This window comes from Genypterus blacodes, unplaced genomic scaffold, assembly GCF_046128005.1.
Source record: "Genypterus blacodes isolate CSIRO-AG114 ecotype Tasmania unplaced genomic scaffold, CSIRO-AGI_Gbla_v1 ptg000030l_1, whole genome shotgun sequence".
NCBI classification, from domain to species: Eukaryota; Metazoa; Chordata; class Actinopteri; order Ophidiiformes; family Ophidiidae; genus Genypterus; species Genypterus blacodes.
Genome location: NW_027466843.1, coordinates 6,133,240 through 6,152,715, shown reverse-complemented (window position 1 = coordinate 6,152,715; position 19,476 = coordinate 6,133,240). Strand labels below are relative to the sequence as shown.

Here is a 19,476-nt window from a genome sequence, read left to right as displayed (position 1 = left end):
GGCTGCCAGTTGGTGCAGATGATGTCACCACTTGGATCGGGACATTATGGATCGATGCAGGGGCCATTGAATCATTCTATACTTGTGGGTCAGGTATAATAACATTTAGTCTCTTATTGATCTCTATAGGCGGGGAGCTGTCCGCGGTGCTGATGCTGATGTCGCTGCAGCCGCGATGCTGCAGCCAACGCGTGTTTGCATCGGCATGCGTCAGGAGGGGGGGAGGTGTGTGTGTATGTGTGTGTGTGTCGTTGGGAGAGTTTGCGCGGCGGGCACAGCAGCTCTGAGTGCCACCAGCTGCACACACAAAAAACAAAAACGTCCTAGACACAAGAGAAGCACGTGGAGTGGGCGGTCTTCGGGAAACGGCGTTCACGTGGCTCTAGAGCACCGAGGAGGACCGAGACCCGAGCCGAGGCGCCACACCGTCAGCCCGGAGCAGCAGCAGCAGCAGAGGCGGCATGGCTGTGGAGATGGAGCCTGCAGAGTGAGTGTGTCCGTGTCCCGCGTTTTCCATTTAGATCAGTGATGGTGCGATGCCATGAATGAGCTGATACTGCACATAACATGACCTCATAGGGTTCTGTTAGGATTATCCAGTTGTGGCACCCAAGGGTGGCGTTGTCCTCTGTTTACGGTGCCACTGTTCCCTTTGAGGAATTATTATTTTGCGGATGTTTTTCAGGCAAAAGTTCCTGTAGGACCTTCGCTTATTGTGCGTGTGTGAGGGTGTGTGGAGCATGTACCTGATGATAACAAACATCAGACCTGTTGACCAGACCATCTGACGCAGTTATTTGTCTGTCTCTCTCCCTCACACACACATGTTACACGCGTCCACGTGGAAGCTGTTTGCGTTACCCTGAAGCTGCAATCTACCACAGCAGCTCTGATCCTGAATGCTGCATGTTGTGGCTTCTACACAGCGCTAATGCTTTCAGATTCAGGCTCATATAGAGGCTGCTTTTGTAGTCAGTGCAGACATTGTGTCCTCTTAAGCAAATGGGATTTTATATAGGTTAATTATGCAGTTATTGTTCATTACGGATTAGGAGTTTTATCTGAAATAGTCAAAACAACCTTCAAAAGAAAGAACAGGAGAACGACTTTGATGCATTCAACAGATGATGCCACTGATTCATGTCTTTGCGGCAGAGCAGAGCTGCATGTGAGGATCATGAAAATTAGGCCCGCAGGCAATGTTGCTGACAGAGTAACTTAATGGATTTCAACAGTGAGCTGTGAAAATGCCCAGCAGACGGCTGCAAATGGACCAAGAATCCACATGAACCAGGACCAGTGCACTTAGCTCACTTAGGACATGAATAACAATAAGTATAGATGGATTGCTCGTCATTCCTCTCTTACTAAATCTCATAATATTTAAAATCTATTTCGTCATTGGAGTGGCATTTTTTGGACAATTCTTAAAATCTCACATCTAAAATCTTGTGCCAGATATTTAATACCTACAGCTACCAGATGAAGACAGTGAGTAAAAGTGAGTAGTGAGTAGTTGGAGTGGTGTGTAGTGTGTGAAGAACCTGTACCTCAAAATTGCATCTAGTTTGTTTCTTCTCCTCACTGAAAATGATCTGTGTTAATATTTTCCTCAGCCAGATAGATATTCCTATAAAGGAGCATATCTGGAACGTGGCCAGTTTAATTTTCACCCCTAGTTTATCCCTGTAGATGTTAATAACGCTCTTCCTAATGCTTCTCCCTGCAGTGTGATCCGTCTGATCATGCAGTACCTGAAGGAGAACAACCTCTACCGAACACTGACCACCTTACAGGAGGAAACCACCGTCTCGCTCAACACAGTGGACAGTATTGACAGCTTTGTTGCTGACATAAACAACGGCCACTGGGACTCTGTGCTGCTCGCCATCGAGTCCCTCAAGCTGCCCGACAACACACTCATCGACCTTTATGAGCAGGTGACGTCCGCTTTCATTCCTTTTCGCTCCATTTTTACCAAACCAAGTAAGGGTCAGCGCCTAATGAGCACAGATGCCATCAACAGGTTGTACTGGAGCTCATCGAGATCAGAGAGGTGGGGGCGGCTCGCTCGCTCCTCAGGCAGACCGACCCCATGATCATGCTGAAGCAGACCCAGCCGGAGAGATACACACACCTGGAGAACCTGCTGACGCGCTCCTACTTTGACACGCAGGAGGTGAGAGGTCGGGGGGTTCTGTGGGTCGCAGCGGCTCCAGCGGTGAGTGACGTGTGAAAGTAACCGCCTGTCCCCGCTCGCTGCAGGCGTACCCCAAAGGCGGCAGCAAGGAGAAGCGGCGAAGCGCCATAGCCGAGGCCCTGGTGAGGGAGGTCAGCGTGGTGCCACCTTCTCGACTCATGGGGCTCCTGGGACAAGTCAGTGTGAGTGTTTGCTTTCATTTGGTCATTTTCCGCAAGTGTTTACTGTTTTGCGTTGACCAGCTCGTTCCCCGTTCTACAGTCTATGAGGCTACAGGAGCACGAGGGAAACCTTTCACCTGACATGTGCATCGACACCACATGCAGCAAGGAGAGGAACCAGGAAGTGGAGGAGAGCTTTCCAACCCAGCTGTACCGCCACATCAAGGTACAGCGGTACAGGCTTCAGTTCATTAAACCACACACACACGCACACGCACACACACACACACACACACACACACACACACACACACACACACACACACACACACACACACACACACACACACACACACACACACACACACACACACACACACACACACACACACACAAACACACACACACACACACACACACACAGGGATGTTTATGAGCCTCTGTGTGTTGTTTTGATCTGCAGTTTGGTCGACGGTCACATGTGGAATGTGCTCGTTTCTCTCCTGATGGAAAGTATTTAATCACTGGATCAGTGGATGGGTTCATTGAAGTCTGGAACTTCAACACCGGAACAATAAGTAAGGTGAATACGTTTTTATATTTCATATCTTTACGCTTAAAACACAGCAAGAGTAGAGTCTGGACATAAGAGCAATGTTCTGTGCTATTAGAGATTGCAGCTCATCTGTTGTCTGTGTGTTTCTCTTGTATCTATCTTGTTTGTGTGTGTGTGTGAATCAGGATCTAAAGTACCAAGCCCAGGACAGCTTCATGATGATGGATGACGCTGTGCTGTGTGTTGGCTTCAGTCAGGATACAGACTTACTGGCCACGGGTGCTCAGAATGGCAAAATAAAGGTAGGTGTGCATCTTCTCATCTAAAACAACAACAAGAACAACAATAATATTATACATTGTTGTTCAATTATTATTCCACTCAACCCTGTAATCACTGTATGTAAATATGAATGACAAAATATGACAAATTAGGTCAAGTTATAAAGTGTTATAAGGTGAGCTAATAAGTGTGTGTGTGTGTGTGTGTGTGTGTGTGTGTGTGTGTGTGTGTGTGTGTGTGTTGGGGTTCCTGGACAAGGTGTGGAAGATCCAGAGTGGTTTGTGTTTGCGTAGGTTTGAGCGCGCTCACGCAAAAGGTGTCACCTGTCTGAGCTTCTCCAAGGACAGCAGCAAGATCCTCAGTGCCTCCTTCGACCAAACCATCAGGTGGGATATATGGGTGCACACACACACACACACACACACACACACACACACACAGAAAGAGAGAGAGCAAGGGAGCGCTCTCTATCTCCGTCATAGATGTGCTTGGTTCTATTCCTGAGTCCTGTGTGCTGTGGTGGAGGCACATGTCCTGTGTGTGGGTGCAGCTGAGGCTCCATGAGCTCCAGCACAAAGCTGCAACGTGCTCCTCCACTCACTGCTCCACACGCTGTCACTGAATTGTTTACTTATGCTAAATCATCACAGCAGAGGCCAAGCACGTTGAGCATTAGCCACTTTGCCACAGTTTAGCAGATGTACGCCCACTCACTCCAAAGGAGCTAAAAATAACTGCAGCCGGTTTGTCTAATCCAGGTTTTGTCCGTCTGAAACTCAAATCACCTTTGATGTTTAAGCCTTTCATGCATGAATTTATAAATCACAAACATGTGCTTTTATTTCTCATTTGAATTTATGAATATCACATTTATGAATATTGATTTCATGATATAGATTTGAAGGTGTTTAGATTTGAATATTTAACAGTATTTCAGTCAGTGTTAATGTATGATTGATCTATTTTCAGAATCCATGAACTGAGGTCAGGAAAGACGCTACAGGAGTTAAGTGGCCATTCGTCGTTTGTGAATGATGCAGCTTTCACTGACGATGGGAATCACATCATCAGTGCCTCATCAGATGGCACTGTTAAGGTTCGATACCAGCTCCAACACTCGAGCAGATAATATGACTCCATGAGCGTCATCAGCATTGAGAGATTATTGTAATATGGCAACATTTGTCTTGTGTGTGTTTTAGATTTGGAAAGCAAAGATGTCCGAATGCCTCCACACGTTCAAATCTCTGTCCCGGACGTCAGAAGTCCCCGTCAACAACGTGATTATTCTGCCTCAGAACCCGGAGCACTTTGTTGTTTGTAACCACTCCAACACAGTGGTCGTCATGAACATGCACGGTCAGGTGAGAACCGTTCTTTATTTCTCTACCTTCAGTCAGGGAGACGCACTGAGGCGCCTGTGTCTTTGCTGAGTTTAGAATAAAATAAATGCTTATACAGTGAAGCATAGATAAGAAGTTATGAAGTGAATCAGTTATCAAGCTTCAAAATCTGTTGGCAATGCTTGTGGAGGCTGGAGGGAGCAGTGGGTGTGGAGGCAGAGTGAGTTTGAGCATCTCTAGATCTTACATAAACTATCTAAGAAATATCCCAAAACACAAATGTGTGTGCACCTTATAGATTCCAATGAAAATGTTTTTGTAAAGGAATTATTCTGGATCTCCCCTCCATCAGACGGTGAAGATGTTCAGCTCAGACAGAAAGGAGGGAACAGACTTTGTGTGCTGCACCATCTCCCCCCGTGGGGAGTGGATCTACTGTGTGGGAGAGGACTTAGTGCTGTACTGCTTCAGCTACACAACAGGGAGGCTGGAGAGAACACTGACAGTAAGCTCTGCCGCCGCCATCAGCTCATCGACACGTCCTGCGAGATCAGGAGACAGTAATTTCTCATGAGAACTGATTAACAACCTGACTGGCAATATTTGTGACATCTAGTTATTATTGTTTTGATACCGCTGATGCTGAAGATGCTGATGCTGATGGAGTCAGCCGGGTGTTGGCCCACAGAGAGACGCTGCTGATCTGTGCTCTTCTCCACCCACAGGTCCACGAGAAAGACGTAATTGGCATCGCTCACCACCCACATGACAACCTGATTGCCACGTACAGTGAGGACGGCCTGCTGAGGCTGTGGAAGCCTTAGACACTCATTCATAACATGGAGGAGGAGGAGGAAGAGGAGGAGGAGACCTTTTGTAGTCGCTATGAAGCATTTGTGTTTAATTGGACGATAAAAAGATTGATTTAGAAATCAACTGATACATTTTTGCAGTATGATAGAAATGAAGAATGTGCACTTCTGCCAGTCAAACTTAGATGCACACACAACATTGCAAATTTCAAACCGACTTCCAGAATCACCATGTTTATTGATATTTAATTTAAAGTCTATTAAACCTTTTTTTTTTTGGTTGTCCAGTTGAATGTGATTGAGGGGCTGCACCAGACTTTAGTTCATTCCTTGATATTAGTAGACTTTTATGAATCCCTCTTTTTATTGTCCAATTAACATCAATAATAAGTTGTAATGCATCACAGGATGTGTATTCACAATTCCTCATGGATCCAACTTCACCAGTACAGTTTTAAATCCCCATTTTCATCTCTTTTGTCTCTTTTAGACATGAAAATGCATGATGGTGAACTGTGGTGAAATATTTATAGTAGATCTGCCACTTGTTTGGGCATAAAACAAACAATATCAGGTACTACATGATATGGTAGCTTCTTTTTGCAATACTTTTGTAACCAACAATACCACAGATGTGATGCCTTGGTTTTGGTCCTGTGTGTTCCTGCATGCTACCTCAGTACACGGAAATATCACTCCAGAATCACTTTAGTCCTGAAAACCTGCATGAGTGAAGCGACGGGGACAATTTCTGTACATTGTGTGTTTACAATAACTGTTTAATGTGATCCAAACTCCACTGTCTGTAACACTGGAACTGGTGCGACTGTGTAACCGTCTTCATCTGTACAACTACAAGAAGCAGAGGTACTGCCTCTACAAGTATTTACTATTTATGTGATCTGATTGTGTCCTTATTGTAACATTAATGTGTATTCATTACATTTTGTCTTGTATATACAGTTTATTGTATATAACACTGCCACCACTGTCAGAAGAATTATCAATAAAATTCAAAATTCAAAAAAAACCTGTTCAGGGCCTTTATGTTGTGACTGAGGGATCTGATTTAGCTCTCCAATGACAAAATAACTCCTAACTCAGTGGTTCCCAAACTTTTTCTTTGGCGCTCCCCTTTTATAGCTCACGGGTTTTTCGCACCCCGGCCCCATTCGCCTCATTCATTTACCTGAGGTGGTACTTATTCATATCACTCCTCTTCCGATCCCGCGCTGCCCCCCCCCCCCCGTGGCTCTGCGCCCCCCACTTTGGGAACCACTGTCCTAACTAATAAGACAATAATGGTCCAAATAAATTAGCATGTTCTTTGTAAATGAGTGTTTTAAAAGATTTTACTTAAAGAAATGCATCCTGTTAAAATCAGACACACCCACAAAACACTTCAACCATCAAATTTGATTTATTTTCATTAAAAATTATGCATCAACAAGTACACGGTTGGTCCAAACAGACTGTCAGTTTAAGACTTGAACATATTTGAGTCTCTTGTAATTAGAAAGCTGAGTTCCCCTGATATCAGAACTAAAACAACAATAAACAATGAAACAATTCAATGATCGAAGTTGTTCCATTTTTACAATTATTGACTAAAGTTAAAACATTACTAACAACTGCAATCTCAAGTAGCTTCAGGTGAAGTTATGAGCGAGGCTTAGAAACAGGCAGAGCAGACACTTTGAGACACAATGAGGCATCGGCTGAGCCCATTTCAAGTCCCAGCACAACCATCAGAACCTTTGGCGAGGGAAATTAAAACTAGAAACATTAAAGTCACGTTAGAATCCATCATGATAACTTCTTATGAAGCAACAGAGGAGATGTTTCTTCAAATTAAATACCTGATGATCTCATGAACAGTCAACCATCAAACCAACAAACGAGGCATCGGCTGCTCTCTTTTCATGCAACTTGGCACAACACGGTGTGTATAGGTGAGCTAAGGCCAAATGTCTGAGAGGAAAAACACCAACCAAGTCAACGAAGCAGCAAAAACGACTTTGAAACAGCAAATTTCTGCTGATTTGCTTGCCTGTATTGGTGCAGCAATAACTGCACACAAACACAGGCGCGCACACACACACACACACACACACATTTGGCTCATATGAAAGTGGCTTTACACACACGAGATGTTCGACTCTTCAAAACAAAAGCAAACAAACAGAAAAGGGACCGAACCACAGGATAAATAGAACATGGATCAAAGATTAAAAGTGACCTTTTTCCGTATAAGATAGAACCGAAACATCTGAAATGCTTTGAATCTGATCTTCTCCACATCTTCCTGTCACGTTTCAACATAGTTAAGACTTTTGTTTTTTTATAAAATAGCCCTTGAAGGGTTGGATAGTATTTAGTGTTAATCAAAACACCAGCAGACTGGGCTGAGCCTACACACACAGTGAACTGAACGAGTCGCTCTGAGCCATGATTACCAGACGGTTCACAGTAACGCGTGATTAGGAACACTACACGTCGTCTTTCTTAAATATTGGCAGCAGTGTCAAGTCAAACTATACAAACCAAGCAGTCCTGGTATAGGCAGAAGCATTGCTTTCCTCCGATGGCGCCGCGGTGACGGGCCTCGTCTCTATAAAGCTTAGATCTCTTTCACCCGGATCCAGGTTTGAGTCGTGGGACGTCACGGTCAAGCCAGGAGATGGAAAGAATACTTGAACAGTAAACAAAGGTAAACAGCTACAGTTTGAAAAGAAGAACTAAAATCAAAAGGTGCACACATTTACGCCCAAAAAGTGCTTCGCTTCAAATGAGGGTTTGAGTTGAAGGACGTTCAGACTGTATTCAGACCTGGAGTTCGCCTGCTTTGTTCCAATTCTGGGAATAATAATAATAATATTACAAGTTTACCCCTTAATCTGGACCTGTGCGGATTGGTTCACTGAGTCGGTTGCGTTCTCACCGCCCTCTCTAGGTCGTCCGGACCCCCGAGTGCGACTGCAACGTTCACAGGCGCCCAAACTAACTGACGGCTACAGGCTTTTCGGGATAAGGTCTCCAAACGAGCTACTGCGGGTCTGAATACAGCCCAGGACACAGGAACAGGATCCTTATCTATAGACGAGCGTGTGGAATGCATTTGGAAAGTTTAAATAAATGAAAGCGGATCACAGGATGTTAGGATTATGAATCAAACCGGCCTATGGATGAGGGGCCCAACGCAGAGGAGACATTATGGATTAGGTGTTTAAACTACAAGCATTCTGTCATTAACACATCTACTTTAACGCGGTTGCTATGGATGTTGATGTCAGTGGTCCTATGTTAGATTGATGGGTTTGATTGGGTTGAATTCATCGTTTGAGAGCAGTTACTGATTTTTTCCCCCCCCATCTGCGTCACTAAATCCTCGTCTCCAGAACGCCACAGCTTCCGAACGTGCGCACGTCGACCCGTAAGGTTTCGGCGTGTTTCAACTTTCAAACGCCATTTTGTGTGTGTGTGTACAAGGGTTAGAAATCCGGCCCCGGAGCACGCTTTAGATTTACGATGTGTGGCACTGAACGCCCCCGGCCGTGGCGTAGTCGTCTTCCTCCATGTAGTAGTGCTGGTGGCCGTGTCTCTTCCTGCTCTGAATGTCACAGTCCTCCAGGTCGGCATAGATGTAGAGATCGTCGTCCATGCTCTCCGGCTGCTCCTCCTCCAGCTTCACTGGGAGGTAGCGCTCCAGCTCTTTGAGTTTCGGTTCAGGGAGGAAGTTGGCTTGTGGGAACACCACCTAGTGGGAACAACCAGCAGTGACGTCACTACAGCAGCCAGGCAGCAGTGCAGCACTACGGCTCTGACGCACGGTTTTATTAATTTGGAAACAGTCCTAATTCTTACAGTGAAGTTAATAATGAGGCGTCCCTTCTCAAAGGGCCGGCGGTGCAGAGGCATCCCTTCATTCATAACACACTTGGTGTCTCCAGGCTTGATCAACTCCCCTGGAAAAACAGTCAACACAAACATTCAACACATAACAAATACAGTAAAAACCTATTGTTGTTGCAGTCAAGCTTTACCAGCATGCAGAGCGCACAGACAATGCAGACAATGTCCTTTCATGGAGTCGTGTTGGCTTTACCTGGGTGGGAGGTTATGAGCAGAGTCCTGTTGTCCAGCGTCTGAACAGGCTTCTGGAAACCACACAGGGCCTCGACCAGCTGCAGCTCAATGGCCATGGTGAGGTTCTCTCCTCTCCTGGTGTCGACAAGAGCGAGTCGTAAACAAACGCAGCACGATCCATGCGAATGCTGAGCGACGTTTACAGTGTGAATGTGCAGGCGTGTCCCGTTACAGAGGCACGCGCCTGAGTAGCGGCCGTTACCTGGTGAACAGCGAATGCTCTCGCAGGTCCAGGACGATGATGATGTCACCCGGCTCGAGTCCAGGCTCCTGGTCCCCCTCTCCGTGGAAAACGATCTTCTGGCCATCTTTCATTCCTGAGGCAGGAAGGTCACTAGGTCACGCACTTATTCTTTGATCGGCACACATACTCGATGGCCCATCATAGATTAGCGCCCCCTTCAGGCTCACCTTTGTCAATATGGACCTCCAGGATCTTCTTCTGCCTCATGATCTTGCGCCCTCCGCATGTTTTACACCGGTCCTTGTGGCTGACGCGCTGCCCTTGGCCCTGGCAGCTGTGGCAGACCGTGGACACTTGCTGGACCATACCGGGTATGAGCTGATGCATGCGGACCTGCATGCCTGAGCCGTGGCACGACATGCACATCTGCGCCGCTCCTTTCCGACTCCCACGACCTGAACCGGGAAAAAGCTGTGAGTTCTCTGGGAAACAATGCTGAAGCTCATCTTTGGTTAGGTTTTGGGCTTATTCCCAAAGTATAAAGAGCGGTGAACTGTTGTGCGAGGCCTGGGTCACATTGACAGGGCTGATGTGTTGTGTAAGTTGACAAAGATCCTACTTGGGCTGCAAAGCTTTGGATCTGAGCAAACGACGCTGAGGTCGTACTGTACCTTCACATCTGTCACACACAGCGTTTTTCTGGATGGCCAGTTTTCTTGTAGCTCCGTTATAAAGCTCCTCTAAGGTCACGACAAGCTGGTGAACAACATTCTTCCCTGTGGTGGAACAAAACAACAGAAAGAGAAAGTGGACATGAAAAGACAAAAAGCAGAGATTCCAGCATCTATTCTATCAAATCTAACACACATTTCTATACAATCCCAGGCCTTGAATGGAGATCCAAGGGATGACATCACACTAACAACGTCATGTTAACACAATGATGCAACAAGGTGATGTCATCGAACTAAACATAATGATCTAATCTGCTATAACAAAAGTGACATCAGACTAACAACCGTGACTTCATCGACCGTACCTCTTCTCTCTCTGTGCATTCGACCGCCTCCGCCAAAGAACAAGTCAAAGATGTCCATGGGCGACGTGAAGCTGGCTCCCCCGCTGGTTCCTCCTTCCTTTATGGCTTTTTCCCCCCCGCGGTCGTACAGATCTCTTTTCTTGGCGTCTGACAGAACCTCGTACGCCTGGGAGATCTGCTTAAACTACAAGACAAAGGGAACAGAAGAGCATACGTTGATATTTCTTCAATTTAAATAGAACACAAGCAAGGAGGGAGGGAGGACGAGTTAGATTCCCTTGATCAGCAGATCTGAGTTAACACACACACACTTCTCACCTTCTCTCCTTCTGTGGGGTTTTTGTCAGGGTGGTACTTCAGGGCGAGTTTGCGATAAGCTCGTTTCAGTTCGTCCGGAGTGACAGTGGGATTCACACCCAACGTGTCGTAGAAGCCGGTTTCCTTCACCATTTTTGAATCGAGCGATCCCTGGGGAAGTAGAATGAAAAAAAACAATCAACATCTGAGGATTCAGTAATGACATCATTCTACAACAGCTTAGGGTTCAAACGGTGTCACCATGAAACAGAATGATCTTCAGCATCTGGACTGAAGAGTGTGGAGCCAATATTGTGTTCTAACTGTGACCATATGAGTTTGACCTTTATGTGACATTTAAACTCCTCAGTGGGCTGTATGGCGTACAGCTGCTGATCCTACTTAAGACTTATACATCTAAAACATCTTAACAGCCTAGTTTGAGTTTCTGTTTGAAGCAGGCGTTCTGTAATTAAAAGGGAAGAAGGCAATAAGAGGGGAACCGGTTAGTCTTGTCACTTCCTGTTGCACAGAATGTTTCACCTTTTTTAAACTCAAAATACTTACCTTATTACAACGATTATTCACTATCATCATCAGCTCTTTATTCTATTTCCACAAGGCAAACATTTAAATAACAGAAGTAAATCCATTAACTACCAGATCAGGTGCTCAGAAAAAAAAATTCTTCTGAATTCTAACTTCAAATCTAAGAACCCTCAAGTTTATTCATTAACAAAAACACAGAAGTGGCGAATAATCGAACACATTTGTAATCGATCGATACTTTGTTTTAGGCAGATTGAATGACACCGCGTGACAAATCTTTACACCCTGTGTAGATTTGACGAAAACATTTAAATAAGAGAAAGATTGTCCCACAAAAAACGAAACCAAACACATGGAAACCAGGTAGCGAATGATACCTGAATCTGTAATTACAACTATAAATTACTAATTACAACAACTACCAATGACCTAACACGTCATTCCGTCATGGTTTAAACGAATGTTATGTAATAAATGTTTAAGTCAGCTATCGGTTAGTGTGCTCACAATTAAACCATGAGATGAATTTCCTAGCTAGCGTGGGGGGCTAACGTTAGCTACAGGGTTTAGCCTAGCTAAGGTAAGCTAGGTTAACATTACAACAAGCCTCTCTTAGATCAAACCAATGGTTGTAACGCGACAATAGCAGTAAGCTGATATAAACATTTAGACTGACCTGTTTAAAGGCGATAATGTGAATCCAGATAAGTTTCGATGCGTGCTCACGGCGACACTTCCAGAACCTTCCTTCAACTCATTAGCATGGGCAGAACCCCGGGGCGATGACGTGTATTTAGCGCGTCAGCGGGAGTTAACAAACAGCGCGCGTGGGCTGGTACTTTCCTTGCGAATGAAGCAAATAAGATGCTAAAATGCCCGTATGTTGGCTTATTAGCGAGGACAGAACTCACAAACCTATTTTGCTGCCCCACTTACAAACGGTTGTGTTGGGTCGAGGTCCAGAAACGACTATTAAGGACAAAAAATGCTCTCGGCAGCAAGGTAAATATGACGAATGACGTGTTTCTGTTTACACTTGACTGCCTGCATCTTAAGTATGTAAAGTGTAAAGAAAGAAATGATGAAACATCCAAACTGTACATGAACGCATCTTAACCCGCCCAAATGCCATCCATTCCCCACTAGTTGAGTTGAAAGCAGAGTGCAACAAAGGTTATGTCAAAGTCAAGCAGGTAAGGGACTTAAAACAACATTTAGTCTTACTATAGCCATAGCTCACTGCATGCATTGTTTCTTTTCAGTGAATTTCCCCTACATTTGCTTATTACCATTGGGGATCCATAGTAATGACCCCTCTGTAATGCATGTGTGTGTGTGTTGTGTGATATGTAAAAGGGGCACGCAAGACACATTTGTTTGTTTGCATGTGATTTGACCCAATAAGATTGCCTTCTTCTGAACGTCACCATGTCCCGTCCTTGTCTCCCAGCTGGGCTCCAACCCCACCTCTGTGGACTCTGTGGCGGTGGGTCAAGGCAGTGAGGTGAGAATGAAGCCTGGACAGCAGCTTCACATTGTCAACCAGCTCTACCCGTACACCGTACAGTTTAAAGTGGATCCCAGCGCGGGGGACCAGGGGGGCACCAAGAGACCCAGAGAGCCACAGAGTCACAGAGAGAAAGAGAGTGTGAAAGCAGCCAAACGGGAAGAGAAGAACTCAGGCAGCCATGAAGAACCTACGGCAAAGAATGTAAGCTACAGAGACGTGTGTGTGAAATGTGTGTGATCCGTAATGAGTGTGTGCATATTTGACATCTTGTCAGAGAATGACACTGGATACGTACTGTAATATAAAGAAAGATCTTTTAAACCTTTTGCAGGAACCAGCCGGACATTGGAGCCAAGGTCTGAAGGCCTCCATGCAAGACCCCAAGATGCAGGTAGATATTATAAAACGCGTCCTCATGTATCTAAAGAACAGCAAACTCCTCATCTGTGAATGTTAATAGTAGTAACTGTATTTTTCCAGGTCTATAAAGACGAGACAGTGGTAGTGATCAAGGATAAGTATCCCAAGGCTCGGTACCACTGGCTGGTCCTGCCTTGGCAGCCCATTGCAAGTCTGAAGGCCTTGGGTGAGGAGCACTGTGATCTGCTGAAGCACATGCAGAAAGTCGCTGACCAAATGATTCAGCAGTGTCCAGATTCTGGATCGCGACGCTTCCGCACAGGCTACCATGCCATCCCCAGTATGAGGTAAGCAAAGCTGCTGCTGCTACAAGCAACACACAACCAATCACCTGTCTGAGCTGTGTGTTAGTTGGAACACTGAACCTGCTGCATTACTGCCACCTAGTGGTATTAGGGGCCAGTGTCATTTTAAAGACAAAAAAGAGACCAGCAAAAGTTTGAATAAATGAAAACAGTCAATGGTCATTAAATGTGTTACACCAATGTTGTTTTGATTGACAGCCATGTGCACCTGCACGTCATCAGCCAAGACTTTGACTCGCCTTCTTTGAAAAACAAGAAGCACTGGAACTCTTTCACAACTGACTACTTCATCGAGTCTCAGGGTGAGGAAATGTTTTGTTTTGGTTTCATTTTTGTGAGCTGAATGTCCCAGTTAACAGACAGTGCTAGTTATGGCTCACTGTTTCTGTCTTCGTGCTGTCAAGGTAACATATCGTTTGTTTAATCTGCAGATGTCATTCAAATGCTTGAAGCGGACGGACGGGTGACTGTAAAAGAAGGGATAAGTGAGTTGCTGAAACTTTCTCTCCGCTGCCACATGTGTCACAAAGAGATTCCCACTATTCCTGCACTAAAGGAACACCTGAAGTCTCACTTTCCCAGCTAAGAATGTGACTTCAGTGGTAGTTTGTAGGGCAACATTACTGCCTGTTGGGTTTGTTTACTAGTTTTATGAAACAGTTCAAAGGTTTCATCTCTTTATTTTGTTATTTTATAATAGAACAATGTGTTAAATCATGACAGATGCTTGAGAAGGAGGATCATTGTGAACACATAATGTGCTTCCTTAATGTTGCCCACAGTGTGTTTGCTGTTTTACATGTTCAAACAATAAACATTTGTATTTAATGTTTAAAAAAACAGAAGCATTGTTTTTTTTGTGTAATTAAAGTCATCTGCAAGTCATCTGTGAAGGTTCTCAATCATCCAGGTCATGGCAGCCAAGGAAGAAATAGCAAGACCAAGACGTTTAAACTCTCATCTGAAAGGCTTCTGCAGTTCAGAACTGAACCAAACCTTCTTGTTTTTGAGGTTTGGGAACATTATTAGTGATTACACATTTAGGAGTGACGCCACATTGTCAGTCAGTTATCATAGTTTGTTAAGACTGGAGAGAAGTGAGTTTTGGAGAATATGAAATGAAACATGAAGCATGACTCAGTTCTGCCTGACAACATCTGCTGCTGCTCTGCCAAGTGAAAAGAATCCTGATCTCTCCGATTTTATTGTACCTAACAGATTTGAAAAAGGTCCTCCAAAACCCATGACTATCTTAGCTTCCCCCATTTACTTTGGTCCACTTTGACTTCGTCGCCATCTGGTGGGAGGTGTCCATTAAGGCATGTAACAGTCAAAAACAAATGCGTTCGGTTTGCGCCTAAACATTCGAAAAATATTCGTGAGACGTTAAAAATAGAATAGCATTCAACAGCAGTTAATTACGGGAAAACAGATGATGGCCAGTACGGGGATCGAACCCGCGACCTTGGCGTTATTAGCACCACGCTCTAACCAACTGAGCTAACCGGCCACACATATCCCAGGAAATATTTATTGATTAGTTCTTGCATGCGAGACACAGGTACGTCTTCCACCGGTACTGTTTTTGTCGTAAAATATTTATTATATAAATATACAAAATAGCAGCTATAGCATGATACATGAGCTGCAGCAGTGAGCGGGTCGTGGCACATTAAGGGAGTTTGTTCCCCTGAAGCTTACACGTGGCAATAATCATTAGTAGTTCATCGTGGAAAGCAACCCTCCAGTCGCAGCCATCATCTCCGCAGGTTCAGCTCCCTGTGCTCCTCCACCGAGCGATGGGCGTCGTCCCCTATTTCCTGGAAGAAATACTCGTCACTCTCGCAGTCTGCACTGTCCGCTCCCTGCCTGCAGTCTTTGGCTCTGACTTGTTCCAGTTGCGCGCTGTCGCTGACGTCACTGTCTTCTTTGCTCTCGCTGCTCTGGCTGCTCTCGCTGCTGCTGCTCTGGCTGCTCTCGCTGCTGCTACTGTTGTTGATCGCAGCTCTCACTCCGGTTACGTCACTGCTGGTCTCGGCGCTCTCGCTGCTGGTGTCGCTGCTCTGGTTTGAATCGGTCCCCAGTCTGAGGGTCGTGCTGGTGGAGGCGGGAGTCGGCGGTTCCTCTGACAGCTTGATGTCCAGGAGGTCTTGTTGATGTTTGACCTCTGTGCTGCTGTTGTCCTCAGCACTCAGGACTCTAATGACTCTTGGAAACACTGGAACCCAGCCCTGTAGAAGGAGAAACTAATAAATACACCTGCTACAACTTACTTTGACTGGTGCTTAAAGTGCTTAGCACACCTTTCTTATGTTTTCCTCACTGCCCATGCTGTTATCTCTGGTTTCAGGCATAGAGGCGTCCTGTGGATAGGAAGAATGAAAATGAAGGAATACTCCACCCAATATAAACCATTGTGATATTCACTTTGTTTGATATTTAAGATCTTACCTCATCTTCAAATGATTGACTGTCATTCTCCTCCGAGGTCTGTATTTATGAGACATGGGGTGTTAGAGAGCAAATGCTAGATAATGAAGCAAGAGAGCTAATCTATATAAATATATATCCACCTTGTCTTCAGATGTGGTTTCTGTTGATTCAGACTCTGAGCTCTGCAAAAAGACAAACAAGACCTCAAACACATCCCCAGCATTACATTAGATTAACAGATTCATGATTATTCCAAAGAACTCACCGACGATTCAGAAGAGCTCGCTTGATTTGAAATACTTTCCTCTGAGCTCTGTAACACAGATGGAGATTCATCAAGGTGAAATTAAAAATCCTGCATATGGTAAGAACCTTTAAGACGTTACCGCTCTAACGCTCTTCTATGGTACCTGAAGCTCTGATGTGTCATTTTCAGATGATTGGGAAGTCGACAAACTTTCAGTCTGGAGGGGGCAAAAAAAACAAACACTTTAATGATACCTTGCAACTGCAAACATTACACTCCTTTAAGAGCTGCTCAACCATTGTTTGGAGAGACTATTGCTGCATATATGAGTGTAGAAACCAGGGTAAACAGTTCTTTTGAGGTCTGGAGAGCCAACAAGTTACCTATCAATGTTTCCGCTGACTGCAGCTTGATTGCACTTAAACAGCGATCAAGTCCTGAACTGGATCAAACCAGGAGAACCAAACATGATCCAATCTGACTCACCGTGTTGGCATCGATCCCATCTGCTTCCAAAACAGCATTGTACGAAATCTGTTAAAAAGGAATCACAATTGAAATGCCTTTTTTGCTGGGATGAGCAGAATGATGATGTACAGAATAAGACAACAGGCCCGGAGTTGCATACTTACAGGGACGGCAAAAACTGCCCCGATCAGACAAAATGCGATTATGATGAGCTTCATTCTGAAGAGACAAATGTTCTCACCAATCACCAATCTGGACTAACCAATCACAAAACCCTGCACATTGAAATCACATGAATAAAAGCAGTTTTACATATAGCAGCTTTAGAAGAACATGACCAAAACAGAACATCACCGCTCCAATATTGCATTGAATGTCAAAGAATAATGGTTTACCTTTTGTTTATCTGGTAGTCTTGGTAATTGTCCTTGTGCAGCAATACAAAGCAGCAAACAGGAGACTCAGGAGGATCTGTTCCACGTATGGAAGCTGGCAGTTGAGAGTAAGTCAGTGCGAGCTCAGCGTGTGGACACGATGGAGGAAACACTGAGGAGGACTATATAACTAACCTCCATTACGCTGATTACATCACTTCCCCCCCCCCAGATGTCTGTCTCCTGTCGACATGCGAAGGTGTATTTTCCGGAGTCTAAGCTCAAAACAAACACACTGCATGTTACACCACACGCATACACACACCACACACACACACGTACACAAACATACATTCAGTCTGGGTGTCTTCTCCGCCCCCTCGATGTCTGAAGTGAAATGTCATTTAGCATCGTGAACCACAGGGTTTGTGGCCTGTTGGAATAACAAACTCACCCACTCAGAGGAAAGGAGGGCCAGACAGGGTCATGCTTATTTCCGTTGATGTTTTTCCTCTTCTCTGTGAACTCTAACATTAGTTGCTGTCATTTTTTATGTTTATTTATCAGTTGACGTGCGGCAGGATCGAGGTCGAGTGCCTTGCTGCAGTAAAAGCCTGTCGAAGGAAATCGAAGGCAATTGCAGACTTCTTTCCAAGTTGTTCACTAAGTGGCCATTAACACTGAACCTTGCAGGACAAATGATAGACTCCACTTGTGAAATGACTGAAACCATTCCGGTAACTATATCATATTAAATGTCGCTCTGCATGCCCTGATTGTAAAATTCTCTCCTTTTACAGTAGAATATCTAAATAAAGAATCCTGTATTTCCTCCCTGAGGTTGCTTGCTTGTTTCCTGGAACTCCTTATATGGCTAGAACCAAAATAAGACAACAGAATTCCTTGTTAACCTCACTTTGGCATCAGTATCTTCAGCTTTGCAAACGGAACCTGTAATTAGCCCGAATGTTCACCAGTCTGGAGCTGTTCATGAAACCACAGCGAGTCAGCCGTAGTAGGTTCCCGCTTTAGAATGGGAGGAGTGAGCAGAGGAGGAGAGAGGCTTGTTATGGCACAAAACACTGTCTGCACTTTCACCCCAAGGGGTTACTTAAGTTTTAGGGTGTCTAGATCAGGGGTGTCAAACATACGGCCCAATACCGGCGCGCCAGATGGTCCAATCCGGCAAGACATTAATTGTCACACATTGAAACATTTTTCAGACTTTCTTTGAGTTATTCAGCATTTTCAAATATTTCATAGTTTCAGACATCGCAAGTTTAAAGTACCTCCGATTTGTAAGTGTTTTGAGTCCTCTTATGTGTGTGTATTGCGTCCTGTTAGAGTGGAGGCAAGTTGAAGCCGAGCGTTTGAGAGCTCTGCACTCCAGATCAGAAAGAATGACAGAAGGAGAAAATGAGGAAATGAACATTGAGGAAAAGCGCTGGCGTCTCCAGATCCAATCTGAACTCCAGGACCGATACAAGACGACCATCGCATCAGATCAGAGCAGGAGCGAGAAGAGTCACATGAAGAGGGTCAACATCTGTAACAGCTGTGAACATCCAGAAGATTACAGGACACATTCATTGTTGGGACTTCTACTCCTCTCAGTTAAATCACTTGATTCATCTGCAGCCCAAGAGGTCAGAGTTCACTGGACGCTGTTGTACAAATCAGTGACTCCCACCAGGAGCTGAAACTGGTTCTTCCATCAGGTAGCAACCTCACAAACTCCTATGGCATAGGAGTTTGTGAGGTTGCTACAGCGCCCTGCAGTGGCGACGTGAGGCATGACGGGCTGTGAGGAAATAAACTTCACCTTCAGACCGGGGAGTAAAGTGGCCTCAGAATTACATTTAAGAGTTGTGACAGAGCGACATCTTGTGGCCAATAAACACTTTCGTCATCGTCTCAGTGATGTTGTGAGACACACACACACACACACACACACACACACACACACACACACACACACACACACACACACACACACACACACAGCACTTAAAAGATGAATTTATTTTAACATTCACACAGTATTTCTTGAACACCACATCATGTTTCTGTCTTTCTTTCTATTATGGCTGCAGGACCCACTGAGATAAGAAGAAATGTGGTGGGCACCATCACGTTTTGGGTGGGAGGGA

At 44.9% G+C, this 19,476-nt stretch overlaps 4 protein-coding genes and 1 non-coding gene across 6 annotated transcripts; 2 read left to right on the top strand and 3 right to left on the bottom strand.

Annotated features, from left to right (window-relative positions):
* The first annotated feature begins 461 nt into the window (after positions 1-461).
* LOC142994625 (WD40 repeat-containing protein SMU1-like) lies at positions 462-5,366 on the top strand. Its single transcript, XM_076145387.1, has 12 exons — positions 462-487; positions 1,730-1,940; positions 2,027-2,179; positions 2,266-2,376; positions 2,462-2,587; positions 2,825-2,944; positions 3,103-3,219; positions 3,458-3,585; positions 4,169-4,295; positions 4,402-4,563; positions 4,895-5,047; positions 5,268-5,366. Exons 1-12 carry the CDS (start codon positions 462-464, stop codon positions 5,364-5,366), a joined length of 1,533 nt encoding a protein of 510 aa, XP_076001502.1.
* Positions 5,367-6,755: 1,389 nt separating this feature from the next.
* On the bottom strand, positions 6,756-12,349 carry dnaja1 (DnaJ heat shock protein family (Hsp40) member A1). The gene is made up of 9 exons (XM_076145388.1): positions 12,246-12,349; positions 11,042-11,191; positions 10,724-10,907; positions 10,356-10,460; positions 9,912-10,139; positions 9,703-9,817; positions 9,460-9,575; positions 9,219-9,319; positions 6,756-9,111 (listed from the first exon to the last, which is right to left on the bottom strand). The coding sequence occupies exons 2-9, from the start codon at positions 11,171-11,173 to the stop codon at positions 8,878-8,880; spliced, it is 1,215 nt and encodes a 404-aa protein (XP_076001503.1). The 5' UTR covers positions 11,174-11,191; positions 12,246-12,349; the 3' UTR covers positions 6,756-8,877.
* Position 12,350: 1 nt separating this feature from the next.
* On the top strand, positions 12,351-14,510 carry aptx (aprataxin). Of its 2 annotated transcripts, XM_076145389.1 has the most exons (7): positions 12,351-12,571; positions 12,716-12,762; positions 13,020-13,280; positions 13,411-13,470; positions 13,560-13,786; positions 14,003-14,106; positions 14,236-14,510. In XM_076145389.1, the coding sequence occupies exons 1-7, from the start codon at positions 12,442-12,444 to the stop codon at positions 14,388-14,390; spliced, it is 984 nt and encodes a 327-aa protein (XP_076001504.1). In that variant the 5' UTR covers positions 12,351-12,441; the 3' UTR covers positions 14,391-14,510. The 2 variants fall into 2 exon arrangements, with proteins under 2 accessions (XP_076001504.1, XP_076001505.1); XM_076145390.1 differs by lacking the exon at positions 12,716-12,762.
* A 730-nt stretch (positions 14,511-15,240) lies between these two features.
* Positions 15,241-15,314, bottom strand: trnai-aau (transfer RNA isoleucine (anticodon AAU)). The gene has a single exon. It is a non-coding gene; the product is annotated as a tRNA-Ile (tRNA).
* An 83-nt stretch (positions 15,315-15,397) lies between these two features.
* On the bottom strand, positions 15,398-17,478 carry scpp1 (secretory calcium-binding phosphoprotein 1). Its single transcript, XM_076145735.1, has 9 exons — positions 17,348-17,478; positions 17,117-17,227; positions 16,971-17,018; positions 16,648-16,701; positions 16,503-16,550; positions 16,378-16,419; positions 16,256-16,294; positions 16,108-16,167; positions 15,398-16,035 (listed from the first exon to the last, which is right to left on the bottom strand). Exons 2-9 carry the CDS (start codon positions 17,168-17,170, stop codon positions 15,562-15,564), a joined length of 819 nt encoding a protein of 272 aa, XP_076001850.1. The 5' UTR covers positions 17,171-17,227; positions 17,348-17,478; the 3' UTR covers positions 15,398-15,561.
* Positions 17,479-19,476: the final 1,998 nt, after the last annotated feature.

What these genes read in the sequence shown, in the direction of transcription:
- aptx (XM_076145389.1), top strand. Translation starts at nt 12,442, where the DNA reads ATGCCCGTATGTTGGCTTATTAGCGAGGACAGAACTCACAAACCTATT. An exon ending in AAAATGCTCTCGGCAGCAAG is followed by an intron (nt 12,572 to 12,715) that starts GTAAATATGACG and finishes ATTCCCCACTAG; the next exon opens with TTGAGTTGAAAGCAGAGTGC. An exon ending in TGCAAGACCCCAAGATGCAG is followed by an intron (nt 13,471 to 13,559) that starts GTAGATATTATA and finishes GTATTTTTCCAG; the next exon opens with GTCTATAAAGACGAGACAGT.
- scpp1 (XM_076145735.1), bottom strand. Translation starts at nt 17,170, where the DNA reads ATGAAGCTCATCATAATCGCATTTTGTCTGATCGGGGCAGTTTTTGCC. An exon ending in ATGACACATCAGAGCTTCAG is followed by an intron (nt 16,551 to 16,647) that starts GTACCATAGAAG and finishes TCTGTGTTACAG; the next exon opens with AGCTCAGAGGAAAGTATTTC. An exon ending in GTCAATCATTTGAAGATGAG is followed by an intron (nt 16,168 to 16,255) that starts GTAAGATCTTAA and finishes TCCTATCCACAG; the next exon opens with GACGCCTCTATGCCTGAAAC.
- dnaja1 (XM_076145388.1), bottom strand. Translation starts at nt 11,173, where the DNA reads ATGGTGAAGGAAACCGGCTTCTACGACACGTTGGGTGTGAATCCCACT. An exon ending in GGAGGTCCATATTGACAAAG is followed by an intron (nt 9,818 to 9,911) that starts GTGAGCCTGAAG and finishes TTCCTGCCTCAG; the next exon opens with GAATGAAAGATGGCCAGAAG. An exon ending in GCTCATAACCTCCCACCCAG is followed by an intron (nt 9,320 to 9,459) that starts GTAAAGCCAACA and finishes CTGTTTTTCCAG; the next exon opens with GGGAGTTGATCAAGCCTGGA.
- LOC142994625 (XM_076145387.1), top strand. Translation starts at nt 462, where the DNA reads ATGGCTGTGGAGATGGAGCCTGCAGA. An exon ending in TCATGAACATGCACGGTCAG is followed by an intron (nt 4,564 to 4,894) that starts GTGAGAACCGTT and finishes CCCCTCCATCAG; the next exon opens with ACGGTGAAGATGTTCAGCTC. An exon ending in GGCTGGAGAGAACACTGACA is followed by an intron (nt 5,048 to 5,267) that starts GTAAGCTCTGCC and finishes CTCCACCCACAG; the next exon opens with GTCCACGAGAAAGACGTAAT.